The sequence below is a fragment of the Elgaria multicarinata genome, chromosome 1 (assembly GCF_023053635.1).
Source record: "Elgaria multicarinata webbii isolate HBS135686 ecotype San Diego chromosome 1, rElgMul1.1.pri, whole genome shotgun sequence".
NCBI lineage: Eukaryota > Metazoa > Chordata > Lepidosauria > Squamata > Anguidae > Elgaria > Elgaria multicarinata.
Genome location: NC_086171.1, coordinates 43,753,778 through 43,766,072, shown reverse-complemented (window position 1 = coordinate 43,766,072; position 12,295 = coordinate 43,753,778). Strand labels below are relative to the sequence as shown.

General features: G+C 44.2%; 1 protein-coding gene across 2 annotated transcripts in view; it reads left to right on the top strand.

The window, feature by feature from the left end:
- The first annotated feature begins 4,972 nt into the window (after positions 1-4,972).
- CDK14 (cyclin dependent kinase 14) overlaps positions 4,973-12,295 on the top strand; it is a 273,801-nt gene continuing 266,478 nt past the window's right edge. Inside the window, exon 1 of one of the 2 annotated variants that reach the window (XM_063127120.1) lies at positions 4,973-5,069. In XM_063127120.1, coding sequence (XP_062983190.1) covers positions 4,973-5,069 — 97 coding nt within the window. The remainder of the gene's footprint in view (positions 5,070-12,295) is intronic. The other variant, XM_063127135.1, reaches the window with a different exon arrangement.

The following is a 12,295-nucleotide window of genomic DNA, read 5'->3' as shown; positions in this document are numbered from 1 at the left end:
TCCTCTCTATGACCTGATACAGGAATCTCAATCTTCATTATGGAGACACTCCTGATATTTACTGTGTCTGTGCCTGCATTCTGGATAAGACAGGCAGTAAAACCAGTTCTGTTCCTCATGCCTGCTCCAAGTGGAGCGTCTCTCAAGTCCATTGACCCTGCCGGACCAGTGATGCTCATGCTGTCCCACCCACAGTGGGATCTTTAAAATGTACTTGGCTAACTTATTTGAAGCCTCTTATGTAAACCTTTTTGCATAGTCCTGATCCACAACTTTCTTGCTTGCAGTTTAATTTACTTTTAACACTGTCCATGGAAATCAGACTGCAATCATGATTTAATATTGTCCCGGTTCACATGACACGCCAGCCTCACCATAGGTTACTTAAACCATGATGAGCTGTGGCACATGTCTAGCGCAATTTTGAATATGCAGCCCCCAATGAGGTTGCAGCGTATCCTTCGAACCCAACCGTTGGGGATTATGCGAAGATTAAACAACCCTCACATAACCCTACAACAAACTGAGTGTGTAAATCAGGCCATAGAGTGCTTCTAGCATGGCATGTGCAATTGCAACTGACTTTGCACACATTGTGGATATAGCATTGGGTGGGTGCGTCCATCCTGCTCTGTTCAGTCTCTATTCATTGATGTGGCATAGCCATGTGGACAGTAAAGTGACAATCCTCCAAAGCACACCATTTTAGCAATACTGTATGTATATTTATTTATTTTATCCATTTTTAAAATTTACACTATTCTATGTAAGTGCCATTTCATTCATAGATAGATAGATGCAGGCGAAAAAGTATTTGGGCATAAGTTAAAAGATTAATTAACAAAATAAATACACCACTAAAATGGCACTGAGCATGTGTTGAAGTGTTGAGTCTAATTCTATCGCCTGAAATATCACTGCACATGTCAAACCCGCACTTCTTCCAAAAGATGGAAGAGTAACACTAAGGCGAACTACATCTGCAGAGCGTAGGCTAGTATTCTATTCATTTTGAAAAGATTGCTTTTTCTGACATCACAAAGGAAAAAAGCATGGATGCAGGTGAACAGGAGTTTGATGATGGCAACATGTAGCTATAAATGCTACAGGGTAGGAGTGGTAAGTTTTTTACTGCCAAGGGGTGCATTCTTCTGAGGTCATCAGAGGGCACGCTCCTGGTGATTCCACATGGACCTATGGCCATGAGTCCACCAGAAGAGCCTTCAGTGTGGTGGCTCCCTTCTTATGGAACTCCCTGCCTCTGGAGGTTGGGCAGGCTCAAACACTGTGTTGTTTTCGGCACCTCCTGAAAACTGCTCTTTTCCAGGAAGCCTTCCGTGGTTGACCAGCTTTGCACTCTGTTTTCTAAAGAAAATTTTAATATCATGTTTTAATTGTAATATTCTTTTTTTTAATCTTTTATTCACTTTTTTCTTGTTCACCACTCTGGAATCTGTCTTGATGTGCAGCAGTATACAAATGTTATAAATAAATAAACAAATAAATAAATACATTGGCAGAAATCTGAGGGGGCTGCGTTCTAGATGGGGCCAGAGCAGGCAGGGCCAGAGTGAATGTGGGTGGAGCCAAACAAGTCTCTTTCAACACACACACACACACACACACACTTATCTGTCTCTCTGTTGCTCTGCCCTACTCTGGCAAGAACACTCAGTAAAAGGGCAGATCTGGTGAGATCCTATTGATCAGGGGCTGAGAAGCTCAGACCTAGGGGCCAAATTTATCTCTCTTTGGGTTCCAATCTGGCCCTACAGTGGTTGGGGGGAAGGGGTGGGGCCATTTAGAGATTCCATGGCTTTTGTGTACACCCCACCCCCATTCCAAAAGGTTGAAATAATAATAATAATAATAATAATAATAATAATAATAATAATAATAATAATAATTGCTTTTATACACTCCATAGCCGAAGCTCTCTGGGTGGTTAACAAGAGAGTAAAACATTAAAAAATCAATATACAAAATTTAAAAATATAAAAACAGACAGCACACATAGGGAACAACATACATCTAAAACCAACTTTGAGCTGCCAGCTAAACTTAAAAATAGATTTGGGATCGATTAGAAACTCAATGTACGCTGCTAAATGCCTCTCCTAAGGTTGAGTTACTGGCAGTAAGAGCTATTTTACTGGACTATTTTATTTTATTTTATTTTTGTATTTTGTATGATGGACTATTTTATTTTATTTTTGTATTTTTGGTCCCACCGTTTCTGCCGTTGGCCCCACCCCCTTTGCTGTCAGCCCTCCGAGGCCTTCTCTGAAATGGAATTTGGTCCTCAGAAGCTGTTCAAACTTGGACATCCTGTGGGAGCAGGAGATGCTGAACAGGGCCGGGGTGGGGGTGGGGGGTTGTGCTAGGAGAGGTGGTGCTAGGAGAGGTTGGGGACCACATGCAGGCCTTGGGTGCCCACCTCTGCTATAGGGATATATGTCTTTTTTATTATTTTAAATGGCACATTTTAACATCAGTGTCCCAGAGAATGTCATACACGTTCCAAGGAGCTAGTGTTTAGAGGGATAGTTAGATGCAGAAGCCCTGAGCTGGGGATGGAGGGCTGGTTTGAAATGAGAGCCAGTAGGGTGCAGGGAGTTAGACTAACAGACCAGGAAGGCAGGGCATCCAATCCACACAAAGTCATGAAGTGGCCAGCTCAAGCTCAGCTGGCACCAACGCTTGTCTTTATGTGACAAGTGAAGACTTTATTGTTCTCCAAGGCTTTAAATGGTGATTTGCAGCTGCTTTTATTGCTGTTTCCCTGCTTGCTTTCTCAATTTGATGTGATTTAGGCTGTTGTTTGTCATTCCATTTTTTAACTGCACCATGTTTATTGTTATTTTATATGTGGACTGTTTTGGATATGTAAGTTTTATAGAAGACTGGTGTACAAATATTTTAAATAAAATAAATGATGCTCACTGGATGACCTTGAGCCAGCCTCTCCCTCTCTCTCCCCCTCTCTCTGACCAACCTACCTCACAAGAGTGTTGTGAGGATAAAAAGCAGCGAGAGGAAGGAACCGGATGCACTGCCATGATGGGTTCTTTGGTGAAAAGATGGGATAAAATGTCATTAATAAAATCTCAGTCTACAAGGTAGCCCAAGGTAAGCCATTATCCCTTTAGAATTAGCCCCTCATCTGTAATATAGGGATAACAAGTGACAACTGCAATAAAATGTTGCAGAGCAGAGTATTCCTCTTCCAGCCAAACAACCATGCTTTCTTCCTGAATATTTCATCCCCTTCCCCTCACCCTTACTTCTCTCTACTCAGAAGTAATCCCACTGAGTTCAGTGGGGTGTACTCCCTGGTAAGTGGGTATAGGATTGCAGCCGCATGCCTTTAAGGAAGGTGCTATCACATTAAAACATTGAGATTGTACAGAATAGAGTCTTAATTCTTAAATATGCATTTTACTCTATCTACATATATCCTTAACACATACTTTATACCCTGCACTAGATAAATGGTTAAAATGCAATTTACACTTCTATCTAAAGATTTGCTGGCACACGTGAAGCAAATGCGAACACCCTTTCCTCTAGTGCAGAACACCCTCTTTAAGAAACACACCTTGGCTGACGAATGTGTTAAAATTCAACACTGCCTGTGTACTCTTTGCTTTTAAAAGTGTTCGCTAAACTATTGTGGCATAAACACACTTAACCCAGTGGTACCACATACACACCCAAAACTGGAAGAGGAAGTGAAATGCATGCGCGTTGTTGATTCATTCTATTCAAAAGTGAACAAGACAGTTTCTGGGGGAAAACACGAATAAATAAAAGCCTGTCGCCTCGCTGGACCATCCGTCCTTTTACTTCACACTATTTTTCAACATCAGATGTGCCTTAGCTGGCCGTGCCAAATATTTGGTTGGATCCGAATTTACCCATACTCAGAGCAGATCCATTGAAATCAGCGGAGCTTAAAAGTTAGTTTTCTTATATCCCACTGATTTCAATGGATCTAATCCGATCCATAGTTATAGTGTAAGTCTCATTGAACTCAGAGGGACTTACTTCTGAGTCAACTTGCTTGCGGATTGCGCTGCCTATCTTTGTCACCAACATACTTTGTTTGGAGTGGGGTGGGGTGGAATTGACATCCTCGAGCGCGTAAATGTCTGTGCAAAATTTTGGGAGCCACGTCCCGTCTCTTTCAGGAGGGGGCATGCTTGTGCGGGGTCCCTAACCCCGAAAGAAAGAAAGCGAGAAAGCGCATTGTGCTGGGAAAGAAGAATTGCGCTGGCGAGTGAGCGAGAGAAACTCCCCGAGAGCCGGCGTCCCTCGCCTGGGCCAATGGGAAAGGAGGAAAGGGGGAAAGGGAGGCGGGGCGTGGGCGGCCCGGTAGCCTCGGCCTCTGGGGGAGAGCGAGGGCGGGAGCCCGGGTGGAAGGAGGCACTCGAGGGCCAGAGGAGGAGAGAGTTGGGCTCGCGGCTGTCGGCTCCGCGGAGGGTCGCCGCCTTCTGCTCCCCCCTCGGCTGCGCCTCCTGGCAGGCTGCCCCGCTCCGCCCCGGCTTGCTCCTCAGGACTCCCTTGGCCGCCTCCCTCCTCAGGGCTGCTGCGCCTCCCTTCCCCTCGCTCCTCTCCCTTCCCGGGTCTCTTTCTTCCCCTTTCCCAGCGAGCGAGCGAGCGAGCGAGCCCCTTCCGTCGCCTTCCTCCGCCCCTCATTGTCTCGCGGAGCGTCTTGCCCAATTTTTCCAGGCAAGCGGGGAAACTAACTATGGGCGAGAACAAGGGAGCCCCGGCGGCGGAGGCGGCTCCTTCCAGCAGCCCGTAGGAGAAGAGCCGCCGCCGCCGCCGCCGCCCCCTTCCCCTTCCTCTCCCGGGCCGGAGCGGGGCTTTGGGGCGGGCGGCGTGCTTGCGAGTGGCCGGAGCGCGCGGAGCGGCCGCCGGGCACCGCCTTCCTCTGGGCCGCTTGCCCACGCCCCAGCCCGCCAGCCACATGTGCGATCTGCTCGACTCGCAGCAGCCGGCCGAGAAGAAGCTCAGCAGGATGAAAAAGTTGCGGCGAACTTTGTCGGAGAGTTTCGGCCGACTAGGTGAGCAGGAGGGCGGGCGAAAGTGGGTCGTTGGGCGAGTGGACGTCGGGCGGGCTAAGCGAGCGGCGAGGTGGCGTCTTGCTCCGTCCCGGGCGCACGCAGTATCCCAATAGAGAGAGCACATTCTCCCACCCCCAAACTAGATGCCCTCCAGATGCGTTGGACTGCAATTCCCATGCTGACTGGGGATTGTGGGAGTTGTTAGCCGAACACATCTGGAGGGCACCGGGTCAGGGCAGTGTGGCTTCGCGTAAGCCTCCTGCCCAGGATCACATCGCGGTTCTTTCTGGGCTGCGCCTGGACTCCGCCGCTTGCTCGCTCGTTCTTGGTATCCTCACTCCCGGAGGATGCTCAGGGCGAGCTCTTATTCCGGATTGCTCCGTTAGACCTCAGATTCAATTTTATTACAGCTTTATCCCATTCCTCCACAGAACTCGTGATTATGTCAAAGTTCCTCCTTTTCCCCCACAACAACCCTGTGAGGTAATTTAGGCGGAGGGAGAAAGTGGCTGGTAGGGTTTTTGCCAGGCTTGAGTCTGGCATTCTATCACACCACACTGGCTACCTTCTGCTCTCCTTCCCTTTCCATGCTCTTGAGCCACTTTTTTGTACATGCAACATCTGGAAGAATAAAGATAGTTTTTTTTAAACAAAAAGTTACAGCATGATCCAAGCATTTCCCCCCAGAAGACAATTGTGCTGGCTACAATGCAAGTGAATCCCAGCTAAGTGTGCATAGGATTGCAGCCTTAGTATTTAAGTATATTGAGTATTGACTGCCTCTGTCCAGTGTACACTTGGTGGCAAATCTGGGTTTGGTGTCACATTTTGTATGAGATGACACAATTGCAATGTCCTCAATTAATTTGAGTATGGAATCAAAGGGTAGAAGTTATCCTTTACTGATCTGGAATATGACTTACAGATGTGCCAGGTAATATAGGTCTCAGCAATTTATGTAACCCTGTGGTTTATATAGGTGGACTCTCCAGGATCAGCTCTCCCCCATTCTCAGAAGGAATGAGTCACGAATGTAAACTAATGGTGCTCAAAAGGAGAGGATAATAAAAGTGCAATGAACGAGAAGCAGCAATTGGAAATGATTTTGAGGGGCGTAGCTCCTATATATCCATCCCTGGTATTCTTACTATAGTAAAAGGAATTTGTATCTTTTATTAGTCACCATTTACCATGTTCAGTAATAATAATCTAAGAAGTGGGAGATGCAGAGTAAAGCAGTGTCTTTTAATCACCCAGTTTCTGCTGGTGGAGTAGAAATAAGCTGGATTGGAGGTTTCCGGATGGCTTAGCGGTAAAGGAAACCATTCTTGGAATGCTGAGTTGGATCAGAACTTGCCAGCCAGGGTAACTTTTAAAAGTAGAAGCCTTTCCTTACTCAGTTCTTTGTCTTTTCTTTGCTTCTTGATTAATATTGCCCAGAATCTTCAGTGCTACTGGCTTGCTGACTCACAAAGGACTTGCAGGCTGATCCATTATGTAAGAAAAATGTGTTAGAAATAGAAAAATCATGTCTTGATTCCTGAAGTATTTAGTTTGGTTGGATATAAATGGTCTGGATACTGTCATGACCATTCTTTTAGCTTCTAAAGCCCCCTGCCTGCTGCAAAGTTCCTCTCATTTTCTGTTATCTTTTGCTCTGCAATCTCAGATGTCCAGAACAGCCTTGAGGAATACAAAGTGTGATAGTGTATCATGAGTACAAAGGCAGCTGAGGCTCCCTGCTTGTGTAAGACACTTTACAGCCCTATCCTGAACCCTTCTGAGAATTCATCCAGTGTGTTTACTTTGATTTGAGTAGGACTACCAAGGGTTCCTAGGACTGCAGTGCAAACCTTCAATTCTGAGCACTGCTTAACTAGGGAGCAAGTTCCATTGGACTCAGGGTAGGGTGGGGTGGGGTGGGGGCTGAGTTCCAAGCAAACATAGGATCAGGCTGCAAATCTACCTTCTTATGGCTAGAGAGAAAACAGAAAAAATGGCTATTGTTAAAAACAAACTAGATAATTAACAACAATGCTAGTTTGAGAAATATATATATATGCGATAGTGAAATGTTTGAAAAACATGCACATGTAGAATAATTTTATACTTTAATTACCACTGTCTGGGCTACAAAGTTTAGCATGTCTAGGGTAAAACGAAATGGAATTTTTAGTTTTCTCTACTGATGCACCTCATCTTTTAATCAGTTCGGAGTGAGGAGATACACTCAAGCAGGGAGGGTGTTTCTTGGATTGAGGTGAGATCCCTGATGAGAGCTAGTCAGTGTTGCCAATCTTTCATCTTCTGCTGTATGTTTGCCTTCTCCAAGTAATATGCATATTATCATATTTAATGTATGATGTGTATTATCCACGTTTCAGATGTTGCTCAGCAGTTGTGAGGTTTTGGAGGTCTTTGGCTCTCTGTTCTATTGCCTAAAATGAAACCCTCGTTTTTTTAGGCCTAAATGAAAATTTTCCCATTGTGTTGTTTCCACTTGCCTCTGTTGGCAAATGCCAAACTTTAAAAAGTAGATGTTGACTATGGTAGCGACGTTCTAGTCAGTGTAAACAACAGTACCATGAAAAGGGAAATGAAAACCCTTGGAAAAATGCAACTGGCTTCTATTGAGCTAGCTTGGGATGTATATAATACCTTCAAATCAAAGTAAAAAATATAAGCTTACCTCACGTTACTTGACAATTTTATACTGTATAAAACAGTAGCTCCTGTTTAAATGTTTCCTGGTCTGGGATGGCCTGAGGACCAAAGAACCCTCCATGAAGGGAAAATTTTAGATCAGTCACAGCAAGGAAGGGATCTTCTTATATGATTATCACCAGTCATTGGTAAATAAATTTGTAGGGCATTTGAACAAGTGCAAAACCTTTGAGCTGTGAACTTGAATGGCTGAAGGATCCTAGAAGCTCGTCACTTCCTCTTTAGATGCTTTTTTAAAGCTGTTGTTTATGTAATCGTCTTGTCTCAAGATGCATCAGAAGTAAGCCTGGAGCTCCTTATTTCCTGAGGCTTCTCCTGCTTCTTAGGAGGAGCTTGAGATCCATCAGTTGGACTCAGATGTAAAACAGTGGCTTTGATGGAATCAACTGCAAAATGGCAGCTTAGGGTGTAGAGCTACTTATCTACTGCACCCCTAAGTCATGCTGAGGGACCATTTATATATAAAGTATAAAGCTGCATCTGCATTATAATAGCTGATCTGAAGTAATTCCCTAATTTGGGCAATGGGGGGGGGGGCAGAAGGGGAGCTTTTTGGTGTGTCATGGCCCCGCTGGAGGATCCTCCTCCTCCAAGGAGCTAGAAACTGTCAAAAGCAAGGAGCCACCCATGGCAGGAGACCTGGGGGAACCGCCCAGGGAGCTTCAGCTATTGGGTGGTATAACCCCCCCCCCAAAAAAAAAACCAAACACCTGGACCCTCCGGGGAGATGACCATGATTCCATCCCTATTAGAAAATAAGTCTTGGGGCAGGGATTTGTTGCTTTATTGTTTAACTCTTTATGGTACCATGTGCATTGATGGTGCTAAATAAATGAATAAAAATCCCAACAGGAGAAAGGGAGTTCTGGGTGTCCTCCTACCCACCCACCCCCCGGCATCATTGCTTCAAGGTAGACAGTAGGGCTTCTTTAAGGAGAAGTGTTTGAATAGAAAAGAGTCCTTAGGAGCAAGCCCTATAATGAGGTGGTGCTCAAGAAGCTCTGCATTATAGGCCTGCAGTATCAATCTAGTCATTGCTGGAAACAACATCTTCTGCCAGCTCTTGTACCTTTGACCTTGGTCTGTGATAGAACCTTTGTGCTACTGACCTTGGATGCCTGCTTGACTCTTGGGGCATGTCTACACCAGACCTATATCCCGGGATCGTCCCGGATCATTCCTGTGCATCCAAATGCCACACAGGAGATCCCGGGAGCAGGCAGGGATGATCCCTCTATTTTCCTGGGATAATCCTTAGGCGTAGAAAGGGCCTTGGACTGCATATTGTATCTGACACTCTGTGTTTTGACCTTGGCTGCTCTTCTGACTTCTCTTTTAGAACTCTCCCTCTTGCCTGGCAAAACTATGCCTTTGACCATTGCCTGCTTATTAATTTGCTTTTGGATTGCTCCTTAGTTTAACTTAATGCTGAGCCAGATCCAGCCATAGCAGGACATGGTGTTGCTATTGCTAAACAGTTCCGTATCCGAAACCCATGACAAGTCATCCAGCCATCTACCAGGAGACCCCGATCTATCCTCTACTCACCCCTATTTTATGGTATCGAGTATGAAAAAATCAGAAATTAAAGCAAGCTAAGAGTCTAACCTGTGGCCATTGCTGCCTGCTGTAGCAATGCATTTCATTCATTAATTATGAGAACATGAGCCCTGTTGGATCAGACCAACAGTCCATGTTAGACCAGTATCCTTTTTCACACAGTGGCCAGCGGGACGTCGTAGTCTACTAGCAAGGGCTGAAGGCAATCAACTCCTCAAGCTATTGCCACCTAGCAAATGAACTGGTATTTATTGCCATACTGCCCCCAAACCTGGATGTCTTATTTAGTTCTCTGGTCTAATAGCCGCTGATAGACTTGTTCTACATGAAGTTGCTCATTCCCTTTTAAAAGCAACTGTCAGTGATCTTATTGCAGTGAATTCTATAAATGAATTATGCATCTTGTGAAGTACTTTTCCCCCCTGTCCTGATTCTACCACCGATCACGTTCATTAAGTAGCCCAGAGTTCTAATATTATTAGATGGGGTGGGGAAATCTATCTTGCATCATTCTATTAAATCTATTACATTCTCCCCATAACTTGACTTTTAAAAAATAATAAATTAAGAGCCCCAAGCACACTGCTCACAAAAACATTCAATCACATCATGGATTATTTTTGTCTGTCATTAGTAATGTGGATTTTCTGGATTTTTTTCTAGGGGAAAATCCTATGCAAATTAGGTTAATTTACACAGGGTAATTTGCATTAGAAATTTTCTGATGCTCTAGAGTAGGGGTGGGCCACTGCAGGAGGTCTGGAGCTATTTTGTCCCTCTGTCTTCCCCCATGGGCTGCACTCTGTGGGGTGCTGAAAAACACCTGCCAGTGAACCACAAAGTAAGCCTAAAGTGGCCAAATTACTTGTTTTAGGGTCTCGTAGTCATAGAAACCTAAAACATACAGAAACCTAAAACAGTCAAATCTCACTTCATATTTGGTCACTTTCAGCAACTTGAGTGGTTTGTTACTGCAAATTTGGGTTGCGAGGGCCGCACCAGGGGGCAGCGAGGGCCAAATGTTGCCCATCAATGCCCTAGAGAATGTACTAATTTAGCATGTTTATTGTACTTGTATTTAGTAAACAACAAAGATGAAAAAGTACCCCATGTTAATTTCTTGTCCCAATACACCACAAGTATTTGAACTGAAGTATTTAATGCAAAAAAATAAAGCATGCTTAATGTAATTAAAATATTTGTATTGCAATACTTGTAAAAATAGCATGTACTTCCTTTATATTGTTTACATTTAAGAAAAAAACAGTATTGAAAATTGTTGACGTATTAATGAATTTTGGCAACCCAACGAACTGTGCCTGATATGCTGACAGGCAGTGCTGGCTCTGGTGTTTTTTCAGGGCCCTTGAGGAAGACACATTCAGTGGGGGCCCTCCAGTGAGTCTACTTTTTCATCCCCATTCTCACCAGCTGTTATCGCTCCCATTTGCTACCAGTTGCTTGTTTGACAGGCAGAGGCACCTCCTCCTCCTCACTACAATCGTTCAGAAGACACCTTAAACCATGGCTTTAACCCCGGTGAATAAGGCTTTTTGCTTTATTCACCATGGTTAAAGCCATGGTTTAAGGTGTCTTCTGAACATGGCCCGGCTTTCCGGTTTAACCACCATGGTTAAAGCCATGGTTTAAGGTGTCTTCTGAATGGGGTATTGTCTGGGCCAGGGTGAGAGGCAGATGAACAAGCAGGTTGCAATGGTGGAGAGGCGGAGCAACTCCAGGGGGCTCTTGTCAGTGGGCCCGTTCTGGAATGTGGGCACTCGGCAGGTGCCCAAGCACGCCTACTTTTGATGCCAGCTGTTCTGACAACTGCTCATCCACAACGCTGAAACTGCCAGGCTTGTCTAATATTGAATTTGTAATTGCCACCCATTCATTGTTGCTAATGAACGTATTTAATAGAAAAAATTTCCGTTGAAAGATAGAGCAGTTTTCTGTTTAAGAAGATTTTGTGTGTGTGTGTGGAACATTTTCTACCGCATATCACTGTTTGTCATAACTATATTGCTAGAACAACTGCATTGAATGACACTTGATTTCTGCAGTGTAAGAAACGTCCCTACTTGCCTTCTGCATAACATTCACAGATTTATAGGTCAGTAGCATCATGTTTCTTCTCTGCTCCCTCTTGCTTTTAAATTTTCTTACTTTTTGTGACTGTCAGGAAGATGCTTCCATAGCCTTGTTTTAGTTGTCCTCTTCTGTACCATTTCTGGTCCTTGCTATCCCTTTTTAGTCATGGCCATAAGATCTTCATGTAGTATTCCAAATGTGGTTGCACAAACTAATGGCAGGATATTGTACTGGGCTTTTGCTTATTTTGCAGTTGGTGAGATATTATGGAACTTTGTAACATAAGCAAAAATATGTATGTAACAAGCTAACACAGCTTTCCCAAACCTGTTGCCCTCCAGATGTCTTGGATCAACTCCCATCAGACCCACCCAGCATACTGGGAGTTGTGGCCTTTTTTCCTGTCTAAACATGCATAGGGTTGTGCCCTGTCTGCTATAAACCAGTCTCACTTAAAAGCACAGTAACAAGTAAAATGAGCTAAACAAAATTGTTCCTTGGATATAGAAAGGTCCTTGAAAGAGTTAATACTGATTTGTAACAGGGATGAATGAAGGGGTATTGGCACAAAGCCAAATTTCAAGTCTGCAGCAAATATTTATATCTCTATACAAATCTTTAGGTAGTTCTGTGACAATACGACATATTTATAATCTATATGCATAGCTGGGGGTAACTTTTCTTAAAAGTTGAAGAGGTATTTATTGGTTCCTCATGGGAAATGATGTCTTGAAAGAAAAGCTTATCTCCCTGCATGTGAATAAATTGCAGAGAAGGGTTCTAAAGTAGCCTTCATCCTGAAATGCTAGTTTTCTATATTCAGGGTTTCTTAGGATTATATTCCCTGGACC